Below are 19,713 nucleotides of genomic sequence, written 5' to 3'. Positions count from 1 at the left end.
AGCCAGTGGAAACAGTCTTCTAAGTTTTTATTTAGACAGCCTGGAGTTTAGAGTATTTGAGCGGACAATGCTCAATGAGATTGGGGAAGTAGTCAGATTTGTAAACCATTTAAGAATAGTCATAGCACTCACAACAGTTTCACGAAGCCATTGAAGGTTTTAAATGAATGACATGATCGAATTTATACTCTTAAAAAATTATCCAATTGTGAAAATAGTGGATTGGTTCACTAGTGAGCTTGGACTTTATTCTGAAGGGATAAAGGGGAAAAAGCCATTTAACATTTTAACCATGGGAGTGACACATTCAGATAAGGGTTTATAAATAGATCACTTGGCAGAAGGAGGTGAGAAGACTGTCAGGACAGTGCACAGGTAAGAACTGAGACGAGTGGGGAGGGAGAAGTGGATGTGGGGAGACATGGGAGACTGGCGGGAGGTTTCTGAGTCAGGTTTCAGGCCAACTGTCAGAGAAGCAGAAACTGACGCAGCCCAGAGAACAGCTGAGGGAGGCGGGGAGGGGGGCGCGGCCGCGCAGCGGGAGCCGCCCACGGCTCCCGGCGCCGGGGGCGGGATCAGAGCACGCACGGCGGCATGACGCAGGACCGCAGCTGGCCTCGTTCTGGGCGCCGCCGCCGCTTTGAGGCGGAGTAGGATGAGGCCCGCGGCCGCGGCTCCGGCGTCGGCAGGGGCAGCAGCAGCTGAGGCAGCAGCTGAGGCAGCCGAGACGGCCGCGCCCCCCCCTCCTGACCTGGATTAGGCCCAGCAGCTCCGTGGCCGCCGCCGCCCCGCGGGGGGGCGGGGTGGGGAAGTGCTTCGTCTCCCCGCCCCCCCCCCCCCCCCCATTGCCGCCTCGCAGGAGGCAACCGCCACGACCCCAGCGGAGCCCGCGGCCCAGCCTTGAGCCCCCACTCCTGGGGGCTGGCATGAGCGGCCCTTCGGCGGCACCGGGGGGCGGGGGAGCCGCCGCCGCCTGAGCCCCGGCCTGCCGTCCGACCCCACCTCGCTGACCGAGGCTGACCGCGGAGCGTGCGAACGACCCCGCCACTGCTTTCTTCCTCCCCTAGATCACACATCTTAGCTCCGGAAGATGGGGAACTGCCTCAAATCCCCCACGTCGGATGACATCTCCCTGCTTCACGAGTCTCAGTCCGACCGGGCTAGTTTTGGCGAGGGAACGGAGCCGGATCAGGAGCCGCCGCCGCCATATCAGGTAGGGGAGGGTGTGTGTTGGGGAGGAGGGGGTGCGTGGAGTAGAGGCAGCTCCGGGCAGAGATTGAGGGGACTTCGGGTCTGTCACTGCTCCTGGTCTTGGCAAGGCCTGGCTTGAGGGGCGTCGACCCTCTTAGGCCAGGATCTGAGGGTGACTACTCCCTACTCCCAGTTGGGGGGGATCCTTCACCTCCCCTCAGGTACGGTGTGGGGATGGTACTCTCTGTCCTTGAGTTCTGGGATCCGAGTATGTGATCCCCTTGGCCAGTGACTGGCGGTTCGCTTGTGAATTTGGGAATGCCATTCTCCTTTTATGTTTAAATCGTGGAGTCTGAGCTGTGAGGTTTGGGGATGATTTCCTCATCGCAGCGCCAGCTGGACTGTGTGTTCTGGATAGGTGGTTGCCCCCACCCCATTTATATTATGTTGTATGTTCATCCTCTCCTCCCTCCTCTTTCCCCTGTGTGTTTGTTAATTGGATCTGGTAGGTGTTCATTTCTCCTACAAGAGAAAAGATCTTAAAGTGGTTTTATTCCCAGCAACGTTAAGAGTTACTTGTTTATATATACGTATTTTTAATCCCTCCTCCTTTTGCTCCACCCCTATGACACACCTTGTAAACGCGCTGGTTCAATAAAACTTGATTATCTTGAACTTTGGAAACCTCTAAACTTGACTTAAATGCCTTCTGTTAATCCCTTTGTGTCCAAGTCTTGCTCCTGAATGGTTTCATTGCTTTTTGTAGAGCAATCAGCAGTCCCATCTGTTTACACAATTAATGAAAAGCTAAGACCTCTTGAACTCAAAATAGATATGTAGATGTTATAGTCCATAATATATATAAAAACCTTTCCTCTACTTTTCACTTTTAAATGAAATTGTTAAAAACTTTTTTTCCAGAGGGCCTTGGATAGTTAAGTGGCTTAATTTTTTTTCTTGAAGGAGATTTAGTTTTCTAACTGGGCAGTCTCCTTTGTTGTTTCATGTGGTGACATCATTATCTAGTGTTGTTCTTTTTTCATTCCTGTGTAAACCAGTGTCTCATCACACCAGAAAAACCTGATCACATATGCTGGTTTTCCAAATAAAACCCACAGGGGCCTTTCATATACACCAGTAAAGTCCAGTCTTAAAATTGTGACATACAGAAGTCTCTATGACTTATCTCTCACTTTTCTGTATTCCAGGCCTACCAAATACACCATCCTGTTCACCTCTCTCTCTGCCTTTGCTCCTGTTGCTCCCTTTGCTAGGATCCCTTCCCCCAAGGTCGGCCAGGTGAACATCTAATCCTCTTTAAGGACTCAGCTCTCCTGTTACCTCTGTCCAGTCTCTGCATTCCCCTCCCTTCCTCTGTGAATCCATCACTCCCTTGTTTCCCTCTTTCAGACCCTCTATTCCATAAGCAGCACATACAACACTTGGGTGTTAATATCCTTGTTTAGTACATGAATGTTTCATCCTAAAGGCATTTCCCTCCTTACCTAGTGTAAATTGCATGCAGGTGGGGACCCTGCATCTGTTATTTCCCCAGCATCTGGTTCATAATACTCAGTAGTTTGAGGTAAGTGAAGACTATAAGCCCTTGAGAACAAGGACTGTGTCCTCAATGCTTTGTGAAATTACTGGCACTTAAGAAGCACTTATGTTGAATGAATTAACGAATTTGAATTCAGTACTGTGTGTTTTATAAGTTCATACACCTGTTTCTTCCAAACATTGTCACAGGGAAGTCTTAATCTTTGTGATTTTTTAAAGATTTCACTCCTCATTTCCCTCAAATACTATAGGACCGTATGCTTATTTCAGTCTCATGAGCAAATTTTTTTGAGGTATGATTTTTATTTCAAAATCTCTTTCCATGGTCCCTAATCCCTTTCCAGACAAATTTACTGTCTTGACTTAACTGCCCTTTTTCTCATCCTTATCATAATACAGTGTTATGGATAACTTCTGTGGAATTTATGGGAATTGTATTTGCCTTTTCCAGGAGGAAGAGATGATAATGAGAAGTTTTTTGGTGTCATGAAGGAACATTTTTTGAAACATGTTATTTGTGACTGGGAATTTTTGTGGTTGTCCTTTCCTGAAGTGAATGACGCACATACTGATAAGCCAGTTTGGTATCAATTGAAAGAAAATAATTTCTTTAAAAGATGGGAGCATTAAAAAAACTTGTAGAAAAAACTTTTTCCCCTCCCAAAGGAAATAAGATTTTTAGTAATGATTTATTTAGATGATCTAAGAAACACAAGTCCAAGGGCAATGATTTATATATTCAGTAGACAGAAGTAACATTTTTTTCTTCAAAAATAGTATATAATTAACAGAGCTACAGGAGTTATCAGCTTATTTCTTTAAAGAATAGTCTCAGGGACACCTGGGTGGCTCAGCTGGTTAAGTGTCCAGACTTAATTTCAGCTCAGGTCACCTCATGGTTTATGGGATCAAGCCCCACCTTGGACTCTGCACTGAAAGTGCAGAGCCTACTTGGGATTCTCTCTCTGCCCCTTGGGCGTGACCTCTCTCTCTCTCAAAATAAACATTAAAAAAAAGGTCTTAGCTGCAGTAGGATTTTTTAAAATTCAGAAAGGCAATAGCTGGTTGTAAGGGAACACAGTATTTTTCTGTAGTTGGTAGTTTAAGAGATGTCCTTTGTAGTGCATGAGATTCATGTATGCCAAGAACTTTATATACTAAACTTCTCAGTTTAACTTATTTCCTATTAGCAGTATCTGATTTATTTATGTTTAAAAAGTAAATACTATACCATTATGATAAGTTTATAGGAAGTACCTGTTTCTTTCCTGGATTTGTTTAGTATCCTCCTAACTGGTCTCCCTGCATTCACCTTTGTCTTCCCTATAGTCTGTTCTTAACCCAGCAGCCAGAGTGATTCTGGTAAAACAGATCTTGTCACTCGGCTCAACCTTCTGTGGATCACCATTTCATTCACAGTAAAAGCCAAATTCCGTAGTGTCCCATAAACCCTACATAATCTTTATACCCCCACATATATCTCTTGACGCCTCTCTTACTATTCCTCCCCTGCTGGCTTCTCTTTTACCTTCTCTGGCCTGCTTGTTTCTAGGATACTCCAAGACGTGTGTATTCCTTGGTTGTTTTTATGCCTGGAGTACTCTTCCCCAGGTATTACTGTGGCTGACTCCCTCACTTCCTTCAAGTCTTTACTTAAATGACACCTTCATAAACCCTCTCTGAACACCTTAAGTTAAAATTACAACCTACCCCAACACCCTGGAATTCTCCCTTACCCTGTTCTATTTTTTTCCCCATAGTGTTTATCACTCTCTAACACACTGTCTTAATATGTGTATTGCTTATTATCTGTCTTCTCCCACTAGGGCTAAGCTTCTTAAGGAAAGTAACAGTAACTGGCATACATTAGGCCCTCAATTATTGGTTGAATGAGTGGATTTTTTTTTAATTTATTCATTTTTTGAGAGACAGAGCGTGAGTGGGGGAGGGGCAGAGAGAGAGGGAGACACAGAATCCAAAGCAAACTCCAGGTTGTGAACTGACAGCACAGAGCCCAACGCAAGGCTTGAACTCAATGAGATCAGTCGGCTTAACCTACTGAACCACCCAGGCGCCCAGAATGGATTTGTTTTAAATGAATTAATATATTTTGAGGCCAATGCAGTTTAATGTCTTGTAGGAATTATCCATATTCCTAGTGCCTTCATTCTTTTATTATGGATCATTTTCAAGCAATCCTAAAAATAAAATTTCAGTAATATTAAATATAGGAATTGGTTTAAAATAATTATAAAATTATTTAGGGTTTTTTTTTCACTGTATTCTATAACAAAATGTTTTTTTATGAGAAACTATTTGAATTCTTGTCCTTAAAGAAATGGGAGGGAAGAGGTTAGAGCTTTTCTTGAATTATAAGGTAAAAACAAAGAAATTGGGCACACCCTATACCCTCTCCTTCCTGAATCTTTAAAAAGAATACAAAGGAAATCTGCCAATCAAAGACAGTCTTAGAACGGTTGTGAGAGGGAAGATAAATCATGAAAGGCTGGAGTATGAAGGTCCATAAGAGGAAAGGTCAGCTGGTAGCCCAATACTGAAAGGTATATATGAACAGGTTTAAGACCTCCCTCCATTTATCATAGGATAATTCAGGAGTAGCACTTTGTTAAAAAGCTTAATATTCATAGAGCAACAACAAAAGCTGCTTTACAGTATTTCTATCTTAATACTGTGTATATATTTATATAAATATAAAGATTGGTACCTCAGTTTTGCAGTGGTTAGTTTGGGATTTACTGATCTCATCATCCTGTCGTATACTTTAATTCATTTGGGATTTTAATATCAGAAGAAAATACATTATTGTTAATACAGCAGTGAGTGCAATTGTAGTTCTGAATTTGGAGTCAGATGGATCGGAGTTCCAAGCCTGATTGTCACTTACGTGTAAAATAAGTTAACAGATTATATTGTGTTTTAAGGAACTTCTTTCATGAATAACAACATTTTGGATATTTCAATTTTTTTTAATATTTATTTTTGAGAGAGTGAGAGTGAGTGAGTCTGAGTGGGGGAGGGGCAGACAGAGGGAGACACAGAATCCAAAGCAAGCTCCAGGCTCTGAACTGTCAGCACAGAGCCTGATATGGGGCTCCAACCCATGAACTATGAGATCATGACATGAGCGGAAATCGGACACTCAACCGACTGAGCCACCCAGGTGCCCCAACATTTTGGATATTTCAAATTGTGACTGAATAAAGCTTTCTTCAAGATAACTTAAAAAAAAAACCAAAAGGCTTAGATTTGTTTGGAACTCATTAAAAGTAACCCATCTCCTTTAAAAATCTAGAATATAATAAAATACTGCATTTTTAAGTATTAAAATTAATATCTTGTAATAAATTAATACCTGTAATAAAATTAATACCTTGTTTTTCTGATAACAGTATGAAGTTAAATTTAGGTATTTGAAGATTTTTTTATGTATTACATTTTCTCTGACTCTTTGGTGGAAATTACCTCAATCTGTATTTCACACATCTTCATCTTATTATTTAACTTAAAAAAAAATTACTTTGTGTGATATTTTATCCCTCCCCTCTTAAAGTTTTCTTTTCCTTAAAGTGCAGATCAGTTCCAATCTCTTTGACAAAGCCTTCCCTGACCATTTTTGTTTGTAGTATTTTTGTTCATAATATTTATCTGGAAATCATGTATTGCTTGATTAGTTCTTAGTGCTTTAACAATGATTATTTTTCCAAATTAGTTACTTTAAAAATGAGAATGATGTGTTAAGATTTTAAAAATTTCTCAGTGGAGTGGAATGGCATTCTACACATTGTAGATACCTAGTGCCTAACTTAGAACTGTGCCTTTTCCCTTTTATACTGTCAGCATCATGATTGAAGTCCTCTAATGGTCTCCTCTCTTCCCCATTCATTTCATTCTTCAATGCTTGATAAACCTATCTAGATCAGATCCCTTGCCTCTTAATCCATAATGATTCTTCATGACTTACTACTGAAGATCTCTGTATTAGCAATCAAAGTCATGATCTGGCTCCTAACATACTTTTCCAGCTTTTTGTGTTCTTGTATACAACTTCTACTTGAGTCAGCCTGAAAAGTTTGCTATATTCTGTATATGCGTTCTGCTTTCTTGCTGTCGCTCTTCGGTTCCCATTGCCCAGAATTCTCTTCCTTAATTGTTCCTGGTATAAATTCTAGTTTTCAGGGTCCAGCTCAAATGCCATGAATCCTTTTCTGGTTTCCCCAATTTGAATAACATCTTACTCTGAACTCCTTTAGTACTTTACCACTATTAGGACACTTTACCCTTCCTATTTGATTTTATTCATAACAGTGTCATACCTCTTCTGTGAGACTACAACTCTGATTCATCTTTGCATTCCTAGAGCTGTGCTTTTCACATAGCAGGCACTCAAATACTTGAATAAATGTGAAAATCAGTTACTGGATTTTTCTGTTAAGTGGGAAGTTTTATGGTTGTTTGCTTCTATATGAATTGTTCCAGAATCCTGTGCCTTTGGCCTTTGTACTTTAAAGGATTCTGCTGTTTGTGTCTACCACATTATCTGTTTGATCTGTATACATTTTTGTTCTGTCACTTCTAATTTATAGAGTATATGAACTTTTTCATTTGAGATTGGTTTGTGTTCTGGTGGTTTAGCTTGCCTTGGTTTGTTTTTTTTGTTTTGTTTTGTTTTTAAAGATACTGCTTATTTGTTACCATTGTTGCAAGCGTTTTATTTATTTGTTTATGCCTGAAACCCATTCTGGGTGTTCTTTAATTAAGGCTGATTCTTTGCCATTAAGAATGTACCTACCTTTAAGAGTAGGACAGTTTACATGTCACAGTTTAATTCTAGAGCTAATTATAGGGTAACTTGAGAAGATAGGGGTAATGAGTTACTTGTCCATAAGATCTGAGAGGTTGACTTCCTTAAAATATTGAGTTAATACTTTCTAGAAACATCCATATTTTGTAAAATTTCAATTTATTAAAATCTTAGTATAATACTTTAGGTAGAATGAGAGTCTTCTTTTTAAAGATCTTAATTTTATTTGGCTTCTAAATAGAAAAAGTGTCACAGAATGACTAGTATAAGTTCTCCCTTCAACTTGTGCCACTTTTTCTCTTTTGTCTTCTGTCTTTACTATGTCTTAGCCAAGTTAAATTCTGTAAATGAGGAGAGGAATGAAAGGAAGATAATTGTAAATACAATTAGAATTAGATGTTATATTTGTCATCTTGCCTCCAGCCATTTCTGAATATAATTATCTTCTGTGTATAACCTTCCTTCAAGCAAAGAGTTAGGGATGATCTTTTTCTGTCCTGTATTCAAATAGGCTATTAAATAGGCTGTAACAAATTTTTAGAAGTTGATTCCTTTCCAGTAACTTTTAATACTGAATATAACAAATATTTATGATAGTTAACATGCTCAGAATTCAGGATCTTTGCAATTGGTATATAAATGAAGTGGTAGAGATAATAAAGACTAAGAGTGGAAATATGAGTGAAAGAGAAGGCAAAACTGGCTAATAGCTAAAGTGTGTGTTTTTAATGGCAAAAGAGATTGCTACATGCAATTGAAAAGTAAAGTGATAACGGAGAACTAAATATATTCTGCTCTTGGATAATCTGGCTGACCTTTTGATTCTGATATTCAACTTGGCTTTATGATATGTTCCTTTTGAGTCTTAGAGTTCCTTATTTTAACTGATCAGGAATACTTTTGAGTTCAATTTAATATGAATGCATATATACGTATCTTTTAATTAAATAGCCAACATGGAGTGTGCTCCCAGAGGCCAGTTGAGTAATTATCTTGTTACTTAACCCAGAGAGCATATCTTAAAGTAACTAAGGGATATGAAATTGTGGGAACGAAGAAAGCAATCCTGCAGATATATTTGTTTCTAAATTTATTAAAACTTTTCTGAATTCTTACAAAACTGAATGGTTTTAAAAAGAGTGAAACTTGTATAACTGGCCCAGCTAGCTAAAATTACATGTAATGGGGGCCCATGGGTGGCTCAGTCTGTTAAGTGTCTGACTTTGGCTTAGGTCATGATCTCGTGGTTCGAGAGTTTGAGCTCTGTGTGGGGCTCTGTGCTAACAGCTCAGAGCCTGGAGCCTGCTTTGGATTCTGTCTCCCTCTCTACCCCTCTCCCACTGGTACTCTGTCTCTCTCTCTCTCTCTCTCTCTCTCTCTCAAAAATAAACATTAAAAACATTTCTTTTAATTCCATGTAATTTTGTATAAAAATTTCTTTTAAAAATTTTTTTTATTTTTGGAGTGGGAGCAGAGAGGGAGGCTCCATGCTGTAAGCACGGGGCTCAAACTCACAAACCATGACCTCATGACCTGAGCTGAAATCAAAAGTTGATGCTTAACCAATTGAACCACCCAGGCACCCCAACAATTTAATTCTTATATTTGTGGGGGGAAAAGCATTTTATCATAAACTGAGTAAGTAAGGCTTTAAAGATAAAAACCAGGACACTCCATAACAGTCTTTTTTTTTTTTTTTTATCAGTCAGCAAGTTTATGTTACGCCCAAGGGGAAAGGAAAATGAGCCCTTTACCCCTAAGGAGCTACCATTTTATTTTAGTTAAGGGGATGAGATTAATGGATGTACAGGAAGCATTTGTTAGTCTGATGAAACAGTATATACTGAATGAAGTATTAAATTGATGTAGACTTTGGAAGTTGGGGGATCAATTTTGTGATACAGCAGTGAATCACAAATTTACTTTTTAGCTTCTGAAGATTTCAGGTGAAGTCTTACATGAACATTGGTGTAAGAAATGGAATAAAAACAAAAGAGTTGCCCTGAATAAAATATGAGTGGGGGATCTTGGAGCCAAAAGAGTAATCAGTAGGTGGTGAACATGAATTTAGAGAGAGTTGTATAATTGTGTTGCATTAAAGTAATAATATACGTGTGTAAATAAATTTTTTTATTTATTATGTACACTGAAGAGTATATCTTTAACAGTATATAACTAATAGTATCTTAAGTATATAGCCCGGTGAATTTTTGCATGTTATAACCACCGTCAAGATACATAGCCTGTTTCTAACCCGAGAAGTCTCCCTCATACCTCCTCCAACAGTCAATATCCCTTTGCCAAAGACAACCACTATTTTTTTAAGTTTATTTATTTTGAGAGAGTTATCTTTAACATAACTAATAGTATCATAAACTGTATAGTCCAGTGAACTTCTACATGTTATAACCACCATCAAGATAATATAGCCTGTTTCTAATCCCAAAAGATTATACTCATATTTCCTCCAACAGTCAGTACCCCTTTGCCAAAGATAACTGCTATTTTTTCTTTTAAAGCTTATTTATTTTGAGGCAGAGTATGAGCAGGGGAGGGGCAGAGAATGGGAATGAGAATACCAAGCAAACCCTGCAGTGTCAGCACAGAGCCTGATGCGGGGCTCCAACTCATGAACTGTGAGATCATGACCTGAGCCAAAATTAAGAGTTAGATGCTTAACCAACTGAGCCACCCAGGCGCCTGATAGCTGCTGTTCTGACCTTATCACCATATTCGTTTTGCCTGGTTTTGAACTTAAATAAAATAATAGTTCATTCAACATTCAATATATGAATAACATAAAATTCATTTATGTTATTTATGTAGCAGTAGGTTTATAATTTTCAATGCTGTATTCAGCTGTATAAATCTACATTTTTTCAATCCATTCTATTGATGTATATTTGGGTTCTGTTAGCTTTTGACTATATAAATCTGCTGTGAACATTCTTTTTATGTACATAATGTACATAACTATTTTATTTTGGGTATATAGTCTTTCCCACAGCATTTTATTACAGAATTTTTAAAAAATAAAGAAGTTGACAGAATTGTTTGAACACGCATATTCCTATGACTTAGATTCTGTGCATTTTGCTATTTGTTTTAACGCATATCCATCTCACCTATCAATCCATCTTATTTGTTGATGCATTTCAAAATAAATCGATAAGTAGTTTTCCAAAGTGGTTTATCAATTTACACTCCTATCAGCTATGTATGAGAGTTCTGTTTGCTCTGCATCCTTACCAGCACCTGGTAGTATCAGTCTGTTTTATTTTAGACATTTTGTTAAGTGTGTAGAAGTCTTTTCATTGTGGTTTTAACTTGCATTTCCCCAGTGAGAAATGCATACCAATATGCTTACTAGTATGTGGTCTTTTGTCGCTGGCCTTTTTCACTTAGCATAGTTTTCAGGATTCATCTGTGTTGTAGCATGTATTAGGACTTCATTCCTTTTTATTGTGAAATATTCCTTTGTATGAATCTACCACATTTTGTTTAGCCATTGTTCAATTAATGAACATTTGGGTTTCCACTTTTTGGCTGTTAGAACACTGCTATGGACATTTGTGTAAAAGTTTAAAAAATTTTTTTTAACATTTATTCGTTTTTGAAAGGCAGAGAGAGACAGAGTGCAGATGGGGGAGGGGCAGACAGAGAGGGAGATACAGAAACAGAAGCAGGATCCAGGCTCCGAGCTATCAGCACAGAGCCTAATGCAGGGCTCAAACTCACGGACCGCGAGATCATGACCTGAGCCGAAGTCGGCCACTTACCCGACTGAGCCACCCAGGCGCCCCTGTGTAAAAGTTTTAAATAAATGTCTTTTCATTTCTCCTCTTTATACACCTGTTAGTGGAATTGCTGTGTCATGATTCCATGTTTAACCTTTTCAGGAACTACCAGACCATTTCCAAAGTACTTTTACCATTTTATATTCCCACCAGCCATGCACAAGAGTTCCAATTTTTGCACATAGTTGCCAAAGCGTATTGTCTGCTTTTATTGTAGCCATCTTAGTGGCTATAAAGGGGTATCTCATTGTGGTTTTGATTGCATTTCCCTGAAGGCTAATAATGTTGAGCATGTTGGGGTACTTGGGTGGCCCAGTTGGTTGAGTGTCCAGCTTGATTTCTGCTCACATCGGTGAGATTGAGCCCTGCATTGGGCTTTGCACAGGGCGTGAAGTCTGCTTAAGATTCTCTCTCTCCCTTTGCCCCTCTTCCCTGCTCGTACACTCACTCTCTCTAGAAAAAAAAAAAATGTTGAGCATCTTTTTATGTGCTTGTTGGCATTTGTATATCTTCTTTGGAGAAGTATTCAAATTCTTTGGCTATTTTCATTCTTTAATTTTATTATTTTTTTTGGAAAGAATGCAAGTGGGGGAGAGGGAGCAAGGGGGAGAGAGAGAGAGAGAATGAGAATATCTTAAGTGGGGCTTGATCCCACCACCCTGGGACCATGACCCAAGCTGAAATCAAGAGCCAGATGCTCCACCAACTGAGCCATCCAGGCACACCCCCTTTGTCTATTTTTAATCAGGTTGTCTTTATTATTGAGTTGCTTGCAAGAGTTTTTTATATATTCCAGTCCCTTGTAAGATATATGATTTGCAAAAAAGTTTTCTACCATTTTGTTGGTTTTTTCACTTTCTCAGTGGTGTTATTTGAAGCACAAAAATTAATATAATTTTTTTGAAGTCCCGTTTATTTTTTCTTTTGCCATTTGAATTTTTGATGTTGTGTCTAAGAAGTTTGGCCGAACCAACAGTCAAAAAGATTTACTCTTTTGTTATATTTTCAGTTCTCACATTTTAGGTATAGATTCATTTTGAGTTAATTTTTCTGAATGGAAGGACCAAATTTATTCTTTTGCAAGTGACTGTCCTGTTACAGCACCATTTGTTGAAAAGAGTATTCATCCCCTGTTGTCTTGTCATTCCTGCCCCTAATCAATCGTCATAAATACAGGGGTTTATTTCTGGACTCTTCAGTTATGTTCCATTGATTTTTATATCTATCCTTAGTGCTAATACTACACTAACTGTAATATGTTTTGAATTCAGAAGTGTGAATTTTCCAACTTTATTCTTATCATTCAACATTGTTTTGGCTATTCTTAGTCCCTTTTAATTCCATATGAATTTTAGGATCAGCTGTCAATTTCTGTAAATAAGCCAGCTGGGATTTTGATAGGGCCACTTGAACTTTTTTTTAAGTGAATGTACACTGAAACATAATTTTCATCCAAAGTCCATAGTTTATATTAAAGTTCACTCTTTGTGTACATTGAGTTTGAACAAGGGTATAATGACATAGATCCACCATTAGAGCATCATTCATAACAGTTTCCCTGACCTAAAAAAATCCTCTAGGCTTCACCTTCCCTCCCTCCTGATCCCTGACATCTACTGAGCCTTTTACTTTCACCATAGTTTTGCCTTTTCTAGGATGTCATATAGTTAGAATCATAGAGGATGGGGCCTTTCCAGATTGTCTTCTTTCATTTAGTAATATAAAATAAAATTCCTCCATGTCTATCCATGGCTTAAGAACTCATTTCTTTTTAGCACTGAATGGTATTCTGTTTTCTTGATGTACCACAGTTTATCCTTTTACCTACTAAAGGACATCTTGATTACTTGCAAATAGTACTTATGAATGAATACAGCTGCTATGAACATCCACATGTACATTTTTGGGTGGACATAAGTTTTCAACTCCTTTAGGTAAATACCATGGAACACAGTTGCTAGATTGTATGTGGTTAAGAGTATGTTTGTTTTTGTAGGGAAACTGCCAAACTGTCTTATAGTGGCTGTGCCACATTGTATTCCCACCAGCAGTGAGTGAGATTTTCTATTGCTCCACATTTGATACTGTCAGTGTTTTGGATTTTACCATTCTAATAGGTTTTGTTTGTTTTAATTTGCAATTCTCAGTGCTTCTCAGTGTCATCCCCTTTACCCTTAGGTGGGACAGGATGGCAAGAGGAAGATGAGGTTGGATACTTCCCTTCCTCCATGTGGTAGGCTAGAACCAGTTGGATTTGAGTATTTCCATTTGATCAGATAGGTTAGGCTCTGATAAAACTTTCGCAGGTTGACTCTGGCAAAAGTTTCTCCAGAGTGCAGGCCGTGTTAAGAAGAATGCTCTGGTGTATATCAGAAGATCTTTTCCCTCCCCCTATTAGATGCATGAGGGGATTTTTCTCTGATATTTACTGTGGACCTGGTAGAGCTCTTGAAGATAAAGAGGTGGGGGCACCCCTGGAGTTTCTAACTCAGACTTGGGCACGCTAAACCTCTAGCAGTCTGTCAGTTACAATTCAAGTTTTCCTACCCTAGCACTGGTCTGCTTATGGATTTCTGCTCTGGTAAGTTTTGATTTTCTGTATACACTTGTCTAATTTTTGGGTCAGCAGTTTTCCCTGTGACCTCACTTCTCTGACAGATACAAGAAGAGTTGTTGGTTTTTCAGTTTGTTCAGTTTCTTTTGTTAGGATGGAGTGGTAGTTTGTAAGCACCTTACATGCCAGACCAGAAACTAGAAATTCTTAATTTCCATGATAATTCTATAAAAGTGAATATTATCCCATCTTACAGATAAAGAAACAGCTTTAGCAGTAGAGCCAGGCATCTATGAGATAGGAATTTTATTTTTTTTTATTTTTTATTAAAAAATTTTTTTTAACGTGTATTCATTTTTGAGAGTGACACAGAGCTTGAGTGGGGAGGGGCAGAGAGAGAGGGAGACAAAGCATCTGAAACAGGCTCCAGGCTCCAAACTGTCAGCAGAGAGCCCAACGTGGGGCTCGAACCCATGAACCATGAGATCATTACCTGAGCTGACGTCAGGCGCTTAACCGATTGAGCCACCCAGGCACCCTGAGATGGGAATTTTAGACAGTAGAAGTAATTGTACATCATGACAAAGGAAAATAGATGTAATATGCCAGATTTGGCTCAAAGGCCATGGGAACATGGGAGTCCGTTTCCAGTAGAGTTAACCCGTCAGGAGAATGGGATATTGGAATGAAGTGGCTTTCACAAGGATAATTGAAGTAATGGGGTTCCTTTAAAATGGAGTGGGTCTTCTAAAAATATTTCATAAAGGTAGGTTTCATATAGCACAACAATGTTCTGCTAAATTGACAAAAATACCCCTGTGCTTAACATCTGTTTTGTCATTTGAGGATAAGCAGCCCTGCCAGCTCAGTGTAATATTGAAGGTAGCAATGTGTGTTTTGGTGTTTCTGTGTCTTTTCTGTCAGTGATTCTCCTTTCTGTCTAACTTTTCTCAACCACATCAATATAAGAAATGGCATATTCATCACTGGTTGATATTAAGGCACCAGGTCCTGTCTATTAATTAATGCTAATTGCAGCATAGTGTGGATGTGTTTTATTTAGTGTTACCTTCTTGTCTCATGTGTCCTGGTTTCTTCTCTTTCATTGTGATATTTTTTAAATGTGGAAGTAGTAGAATTAAGGGAGCTAAGAGGGCTCTGAAGCCATAGGAACTAATAAGTAGTCAGTTCAGGGTAATAGTAATAGAGGAGCAAGGAGGTCCAGAAAACAAGTCTAAAAAAGAAATGAGTGGGGCGCCTGGGTGGCTCAGTCGGTTGAGCGTCCGGCTTTGGCTCAGGTCATGATCTCATGGTCTGTAGAGTTCGAGCCCCGCGTCGGGCTCTGTGCTGACAGCTCAGAGCCTGGAGCCTGCTTCGGATTCTGTGTCCCCCTCTCTCTCTGCCCCTCCCCCACTCATGCTCTGCCTCTGTCTCAGAAATAAACATTAAAAAAAAAAAAAAAAAAAAAGAAATGAGGTAGTAAAGTCACACAGAATGTAATGGATTCAGTTGTAGAAAGTACAATTGCAATTAGATTAAAGTGAGATTTACCAGTTTAAACAGGGATTTATTTTGGATAGATAAGTCTTGGGTAGAAAACTTCCTAGAATTACACATTTTAACAATTTTGTCAAGATTTTTTGTTCTAGTATAGTACCTTTGGTAACAATGTCTTACTCTCAACTGGGTCCTTTTTCAAACTTCACACCCCTCCCTTTTCATTGTTACTCCTTCCACATAAATCACCGAAATACTGACTTCTGAGCAGATTTCCATCTCATCTTACTGATTCAAAATTATTAAAAAGATTAGTTTATTATACTCAGGAAGTAGTAACAGTATCTTCAGAGTCTTGAATTAATTATGTAGGACTGTTTGCATTATTTGATGAAACCTATTCTTTTAATTCTTGTACCTGCTTTTTATCATTTTTTTTCCTCATTTTCTATTCCCACTATCAGATGGTTCTTCATCTCATGTTAATGCATCTGCCCTTGCTGTGCCTCTCATTCTGCGTATTGGAAAACCAGATAATCAGGCTTGTCATAATATTTCCTAGCAGCTGCCAATAGAGATTCCAAAGGCAGTACTGATGACTAAAGCAGCATTTTTATTTGTTGATAAAGTATTTGGGGATTTGGATACATGGCACCTTTTTATTTTTTTATTTAGAAAATTTTTTTCAATGTTTATTTTTGAAGGATAGAGACACAGAGAGTGAGCAGGGGAGGGGCAGAGAGAGGAGATACAGAACTGGAAGCAAGCTCCAGGCTCTGAGCTGTCAGCACAGAGCCCAATGTAGGGCTCGAACTCATGAACTGTGAGATCATGACCTGACCCGAAGTTGGACACTTAACTGACTGAGCCACCCAGGCACCCCAATTTATATTTTAAATGTTTATTTAAACACTGCTTTTGTGAGTGGGGGAAGGACAGAGAGATAGGGAGAGAGAGAATCCCAAGCAGACATTATGTTGTCAGTGCAGAGCCCAATGTGCGACTCAATCCCAGGAACTATGAATGAGATCATGACCTGAGCCAAAATCGAAAGTCGGACACTTAACTGACTGAGCCACCCAGGTGCCCCCATGGCACCTTTTTTTACAAAAAAAATTATTTTACAGTTTCCATGGCTCAAATTTGTTTAAGTAAATAAACTCAATTTTAGCATGAATTCCACATACATATGAGACTAGAACAATTGAAAAAAAAAAAGGAACCTTAAATACTGAGGTAAGCTTAAAAGTGTTTCATTTTTCACATATGCCTTCTTCTCTCCCCAGCTGTTTTTCATTATCTGGAATTTTCTCTCCCTGTATTTTATTTCTTGATGCTTTTTATTTATCCCTTAAAACATGTTTTAATTAGCTGGGACTTGTTACAACATCTAAATTCTTAAGCTCAATGTAATCTTTAAGTTGATGAATACTTACCTTTGGTCCACAGATACCTATAAGGTCATGGATAGAACTGCAGTTTCCTTGGTAATACAGGTTCCAAGGTAAAACATAACTTTTTCTTGCTAATCTTACGTATTCATTCAAAAAAACTGAGAAATGGTCCATAACTTTCCAGATTGCCAAAGGTTTCTGTGCCACAAAGACCGTTAAGAATCCCTGAGAGGCCGTCTCTAGTTGCAGGTCATGAGTTCATATCACTGCTGCCAGAAACCACAAAGCCTTTGGGTTGAGCCACAGAGTTCTGATAGGTGTGTGGTACAGGAATTCAGTTAAATTTTGTTGTTGCAACACTGTTAGGTAAGTTTTCAGACCTCATTTATGAAATGAGGCCATTTAAGAATGGCTGAAATTCTGAAATTTGTTGAGAAAATTAACTTGAAGTATCAATTCTTAAGTCATAGATGAAAAATGTATCACAAGGAAAATGACAGCATAATCTCAAAGTATAACAAGACTATGGGCTTTCAAACATTTTTTTTTTGGCACCTCACAATAAAAAGTATATTTTATTCCATACTTTGGTTTATAAAAACAGAGACAGGTTTCATAAAACAATATTGATCCTTGCTATATATTCTGTGTATTCTATTTCATTTTCTTAAAAGTCCTTGAACCTCTAACACTGATTTTACAACTCACGGTAGATTAGGACCTGCTGTTCAGAAAACATTCCAAGATGTAGAGCCAAAAAGATAAGATTGTGAAATACATTAAAATATTTTGTATGTTTGGCATCTCAAACAAGATCTCTTAGGAAATCAAACTTGCCTGTTGTAAAACAGCATTTTAGAGAAGTGGGTACATGTTTATACCCTGGGAGTAGTCATTAAGCTGCTTATGCCATGCCATTTATATTTATTATCTTAAGGATATCTTAGGGACTTTAGAGTAATGGAAAGCTAGCCACTAAATAATTTTAAATGGAGTTATGGGTGAGGTGATTATGTAAATTAGATTTGCATTTGAAAGATGTCTGAGAATAGGAAGGGGGTAGTAGACAAGGGAAGACTAGGAAGCCACTGCATTAGCTAATATTGTTGCCTAGGGTGTTGGCAATAGGGATGAAGAGTTATGAATGAATTGTGTTGATATTTAAGAAACAAACAATTTAGTAACGGATTATATGAAAAGAATGTATCCAAGAGGTCAGCTATAGAAACATCAAGAACGGGTTACTTTGGGAGAAGACTGGTTGCAAAGGGGTATGGGAATAGGACAATAATGGGATGTAAAATTGAAGGTGGAAGAGTTTGTTTTTTTTTTTTTTAATTTTTTTTTTTTTAATTTTTTTTTTTCAACGTTTTTTATTTATTTTTGGGACAGAGAGAGACAGAGCATGAACGGGGGAGGGGCAGAGAGAGAGGGAGACACAGAATCGGAAACAGGCTCCAGGCTCCGAGCCATCGGCCCAGAGCCTGAAGGAAGAGTTTGTTTTAATGAGAAACATTTGATCATGTTTAGGGGCACCTGGGTGGCTCAGTCGGTTAAGCATTGGGCTCTGTGTTGACAGCTGTGCCTGCAGCCTGCATCAGATTCTGTGTCTCTCCCTCTCTCTCTGCCCCTCCCATGCTCATGCTCTGTCTCTCTCTGTCTCTCAATAATAAATAAGCGTTAAAAAAAAAAAAAAAGACCTGATCATGTTTATAAGCTGATAGGAAGGATCCAGTGAAAAGAAGAGGCTGAATAGGAAAAGCAGCAAAAATCTACAGTATAAGTTTTCTCAAAGGTGGAAACAGAATCCACCTAAAGGGAACAGGATTGACCTGTTTTTATGATTAAAATTTATAATTATTGTTTTAATAATTGATACATTCATGTAGTCATTCTATAAGCATATAGATGAAACATCTTATTTCTCTTTTGTAGCCACTCAGTTCCGTATCCCATAGGCAACTAATGTTAATGTTTTTGTGGATCCAAGAGATTTTATACACATACAAGCAAATACAGATAGTCCTTCATCACCCGTTTACACAAAAAGCCCACTATACACACAATTCTGCACCTTGCCTTTTTTCACCTGTCACCTGTCAGTATACGAAAAGCTTTATTCTTCCATAGGGCTAAATAGTATTAATTGTACGTAATGTTATTTAACCAGTTCCCTATTTGATGGACATTTAGGTTGTTATTGTACTTTTTTTATTTAAAATTTTTTTAATGTTTATTTTTGAGATTGAATGTGAATGGGGGAGGGGCAGAGAGAGAGAGAGGGAGACACAATCCAAAACAGGGTCCAGGCCCCAAGCTGTCAGCCTAGAGCTCAGCCCCGGGCTTGAACCCACCAACTGTGAGATCATGACTTGAGCTGAAGTTGGATGCTTAACTGACTGAGCCACCCAGGTACCTCTAGGTTGTTATTGTACTTTTGATAGTGCCTCTACTTTAACAAGATGGAAGACTTTTAACTGGAGATAGGTGCACACGTGGGCAGGGGTGTAGGTTTGACTCTGGGACATCTAAAGGGGCCTGAATGATCTGATTGTAAAGAGTGAGGTGGTCCATTTTGGGACCATTAGATAGAAATGGAATATTTAGGGTCAAGAGTTGATATGTGGAGATTTTTACTTGGTCAAATGAACAGAAATTCACTTAAGGAAATCTGATCTGGTCCATGAAGGTGAGGAGTCACTGGACCAGAGTTGGAAACAGCAGCCAGGAAAATTCCTGAAACTGCATAATTTGTCAATTGAAAGTCACTTTCAGAAGTCACCTTTTAATAGAGAAGTAGGACTACTTTTGGTAGCCTCAAATTGGAACTCTCTATTCAATGTTAAATGGATCTAGCCCATCTGGAGAGCAAAAACTGTTTTGGGTTTAGAAGCTGTA

At 38.7% G+C, this 19,713-nt stretch overlaps 1 protein-coding gene across 1 annotated transcript in view; it reads left to right on the top strand.

The window, feature by feature from the left end:
* The first annotated feature begins 595 nt into the window (after window positions 1–595).
* Window positions 596–19,713, top strand: part of RNF11 (ring finger protein 11) — a 39,999-nt gene continuing 20,881 nt past the window's right edge. Inside the window, exon 1 of the mRNA XM_060625109.3 lies at window positions 596–1,213. Within this exon, the coding sequence (XP_060481092.1) occupies window positions 1,091–1,213 (123 nt within the window). The 5' untranslated portion in view covers window positions 596–1,090. The remainder of the gene's footprint in view (window positions 1,214–19,713) is intronic.

Source organism: Panthera onca, chromosome C1 (assembly GCF_046562875.1).
Source record: "Panthera onca isolate mPanOnc1 chromosome C1, mPanOnc1 haplotype 2, whole genome shotgun sequence".
NCBI classification, from domain to species: domain Eukaryota; kingdom Metazoa; phylum Chordata; class Mammalia; order Carnivora; family Felidae; genus Panthera; species Panthera onca.
The sequence above is the reverse complement of the archived record's forward strand: the minus strand, read 5'-3'. Positions and strand labels throughout refer to the sequence as shown.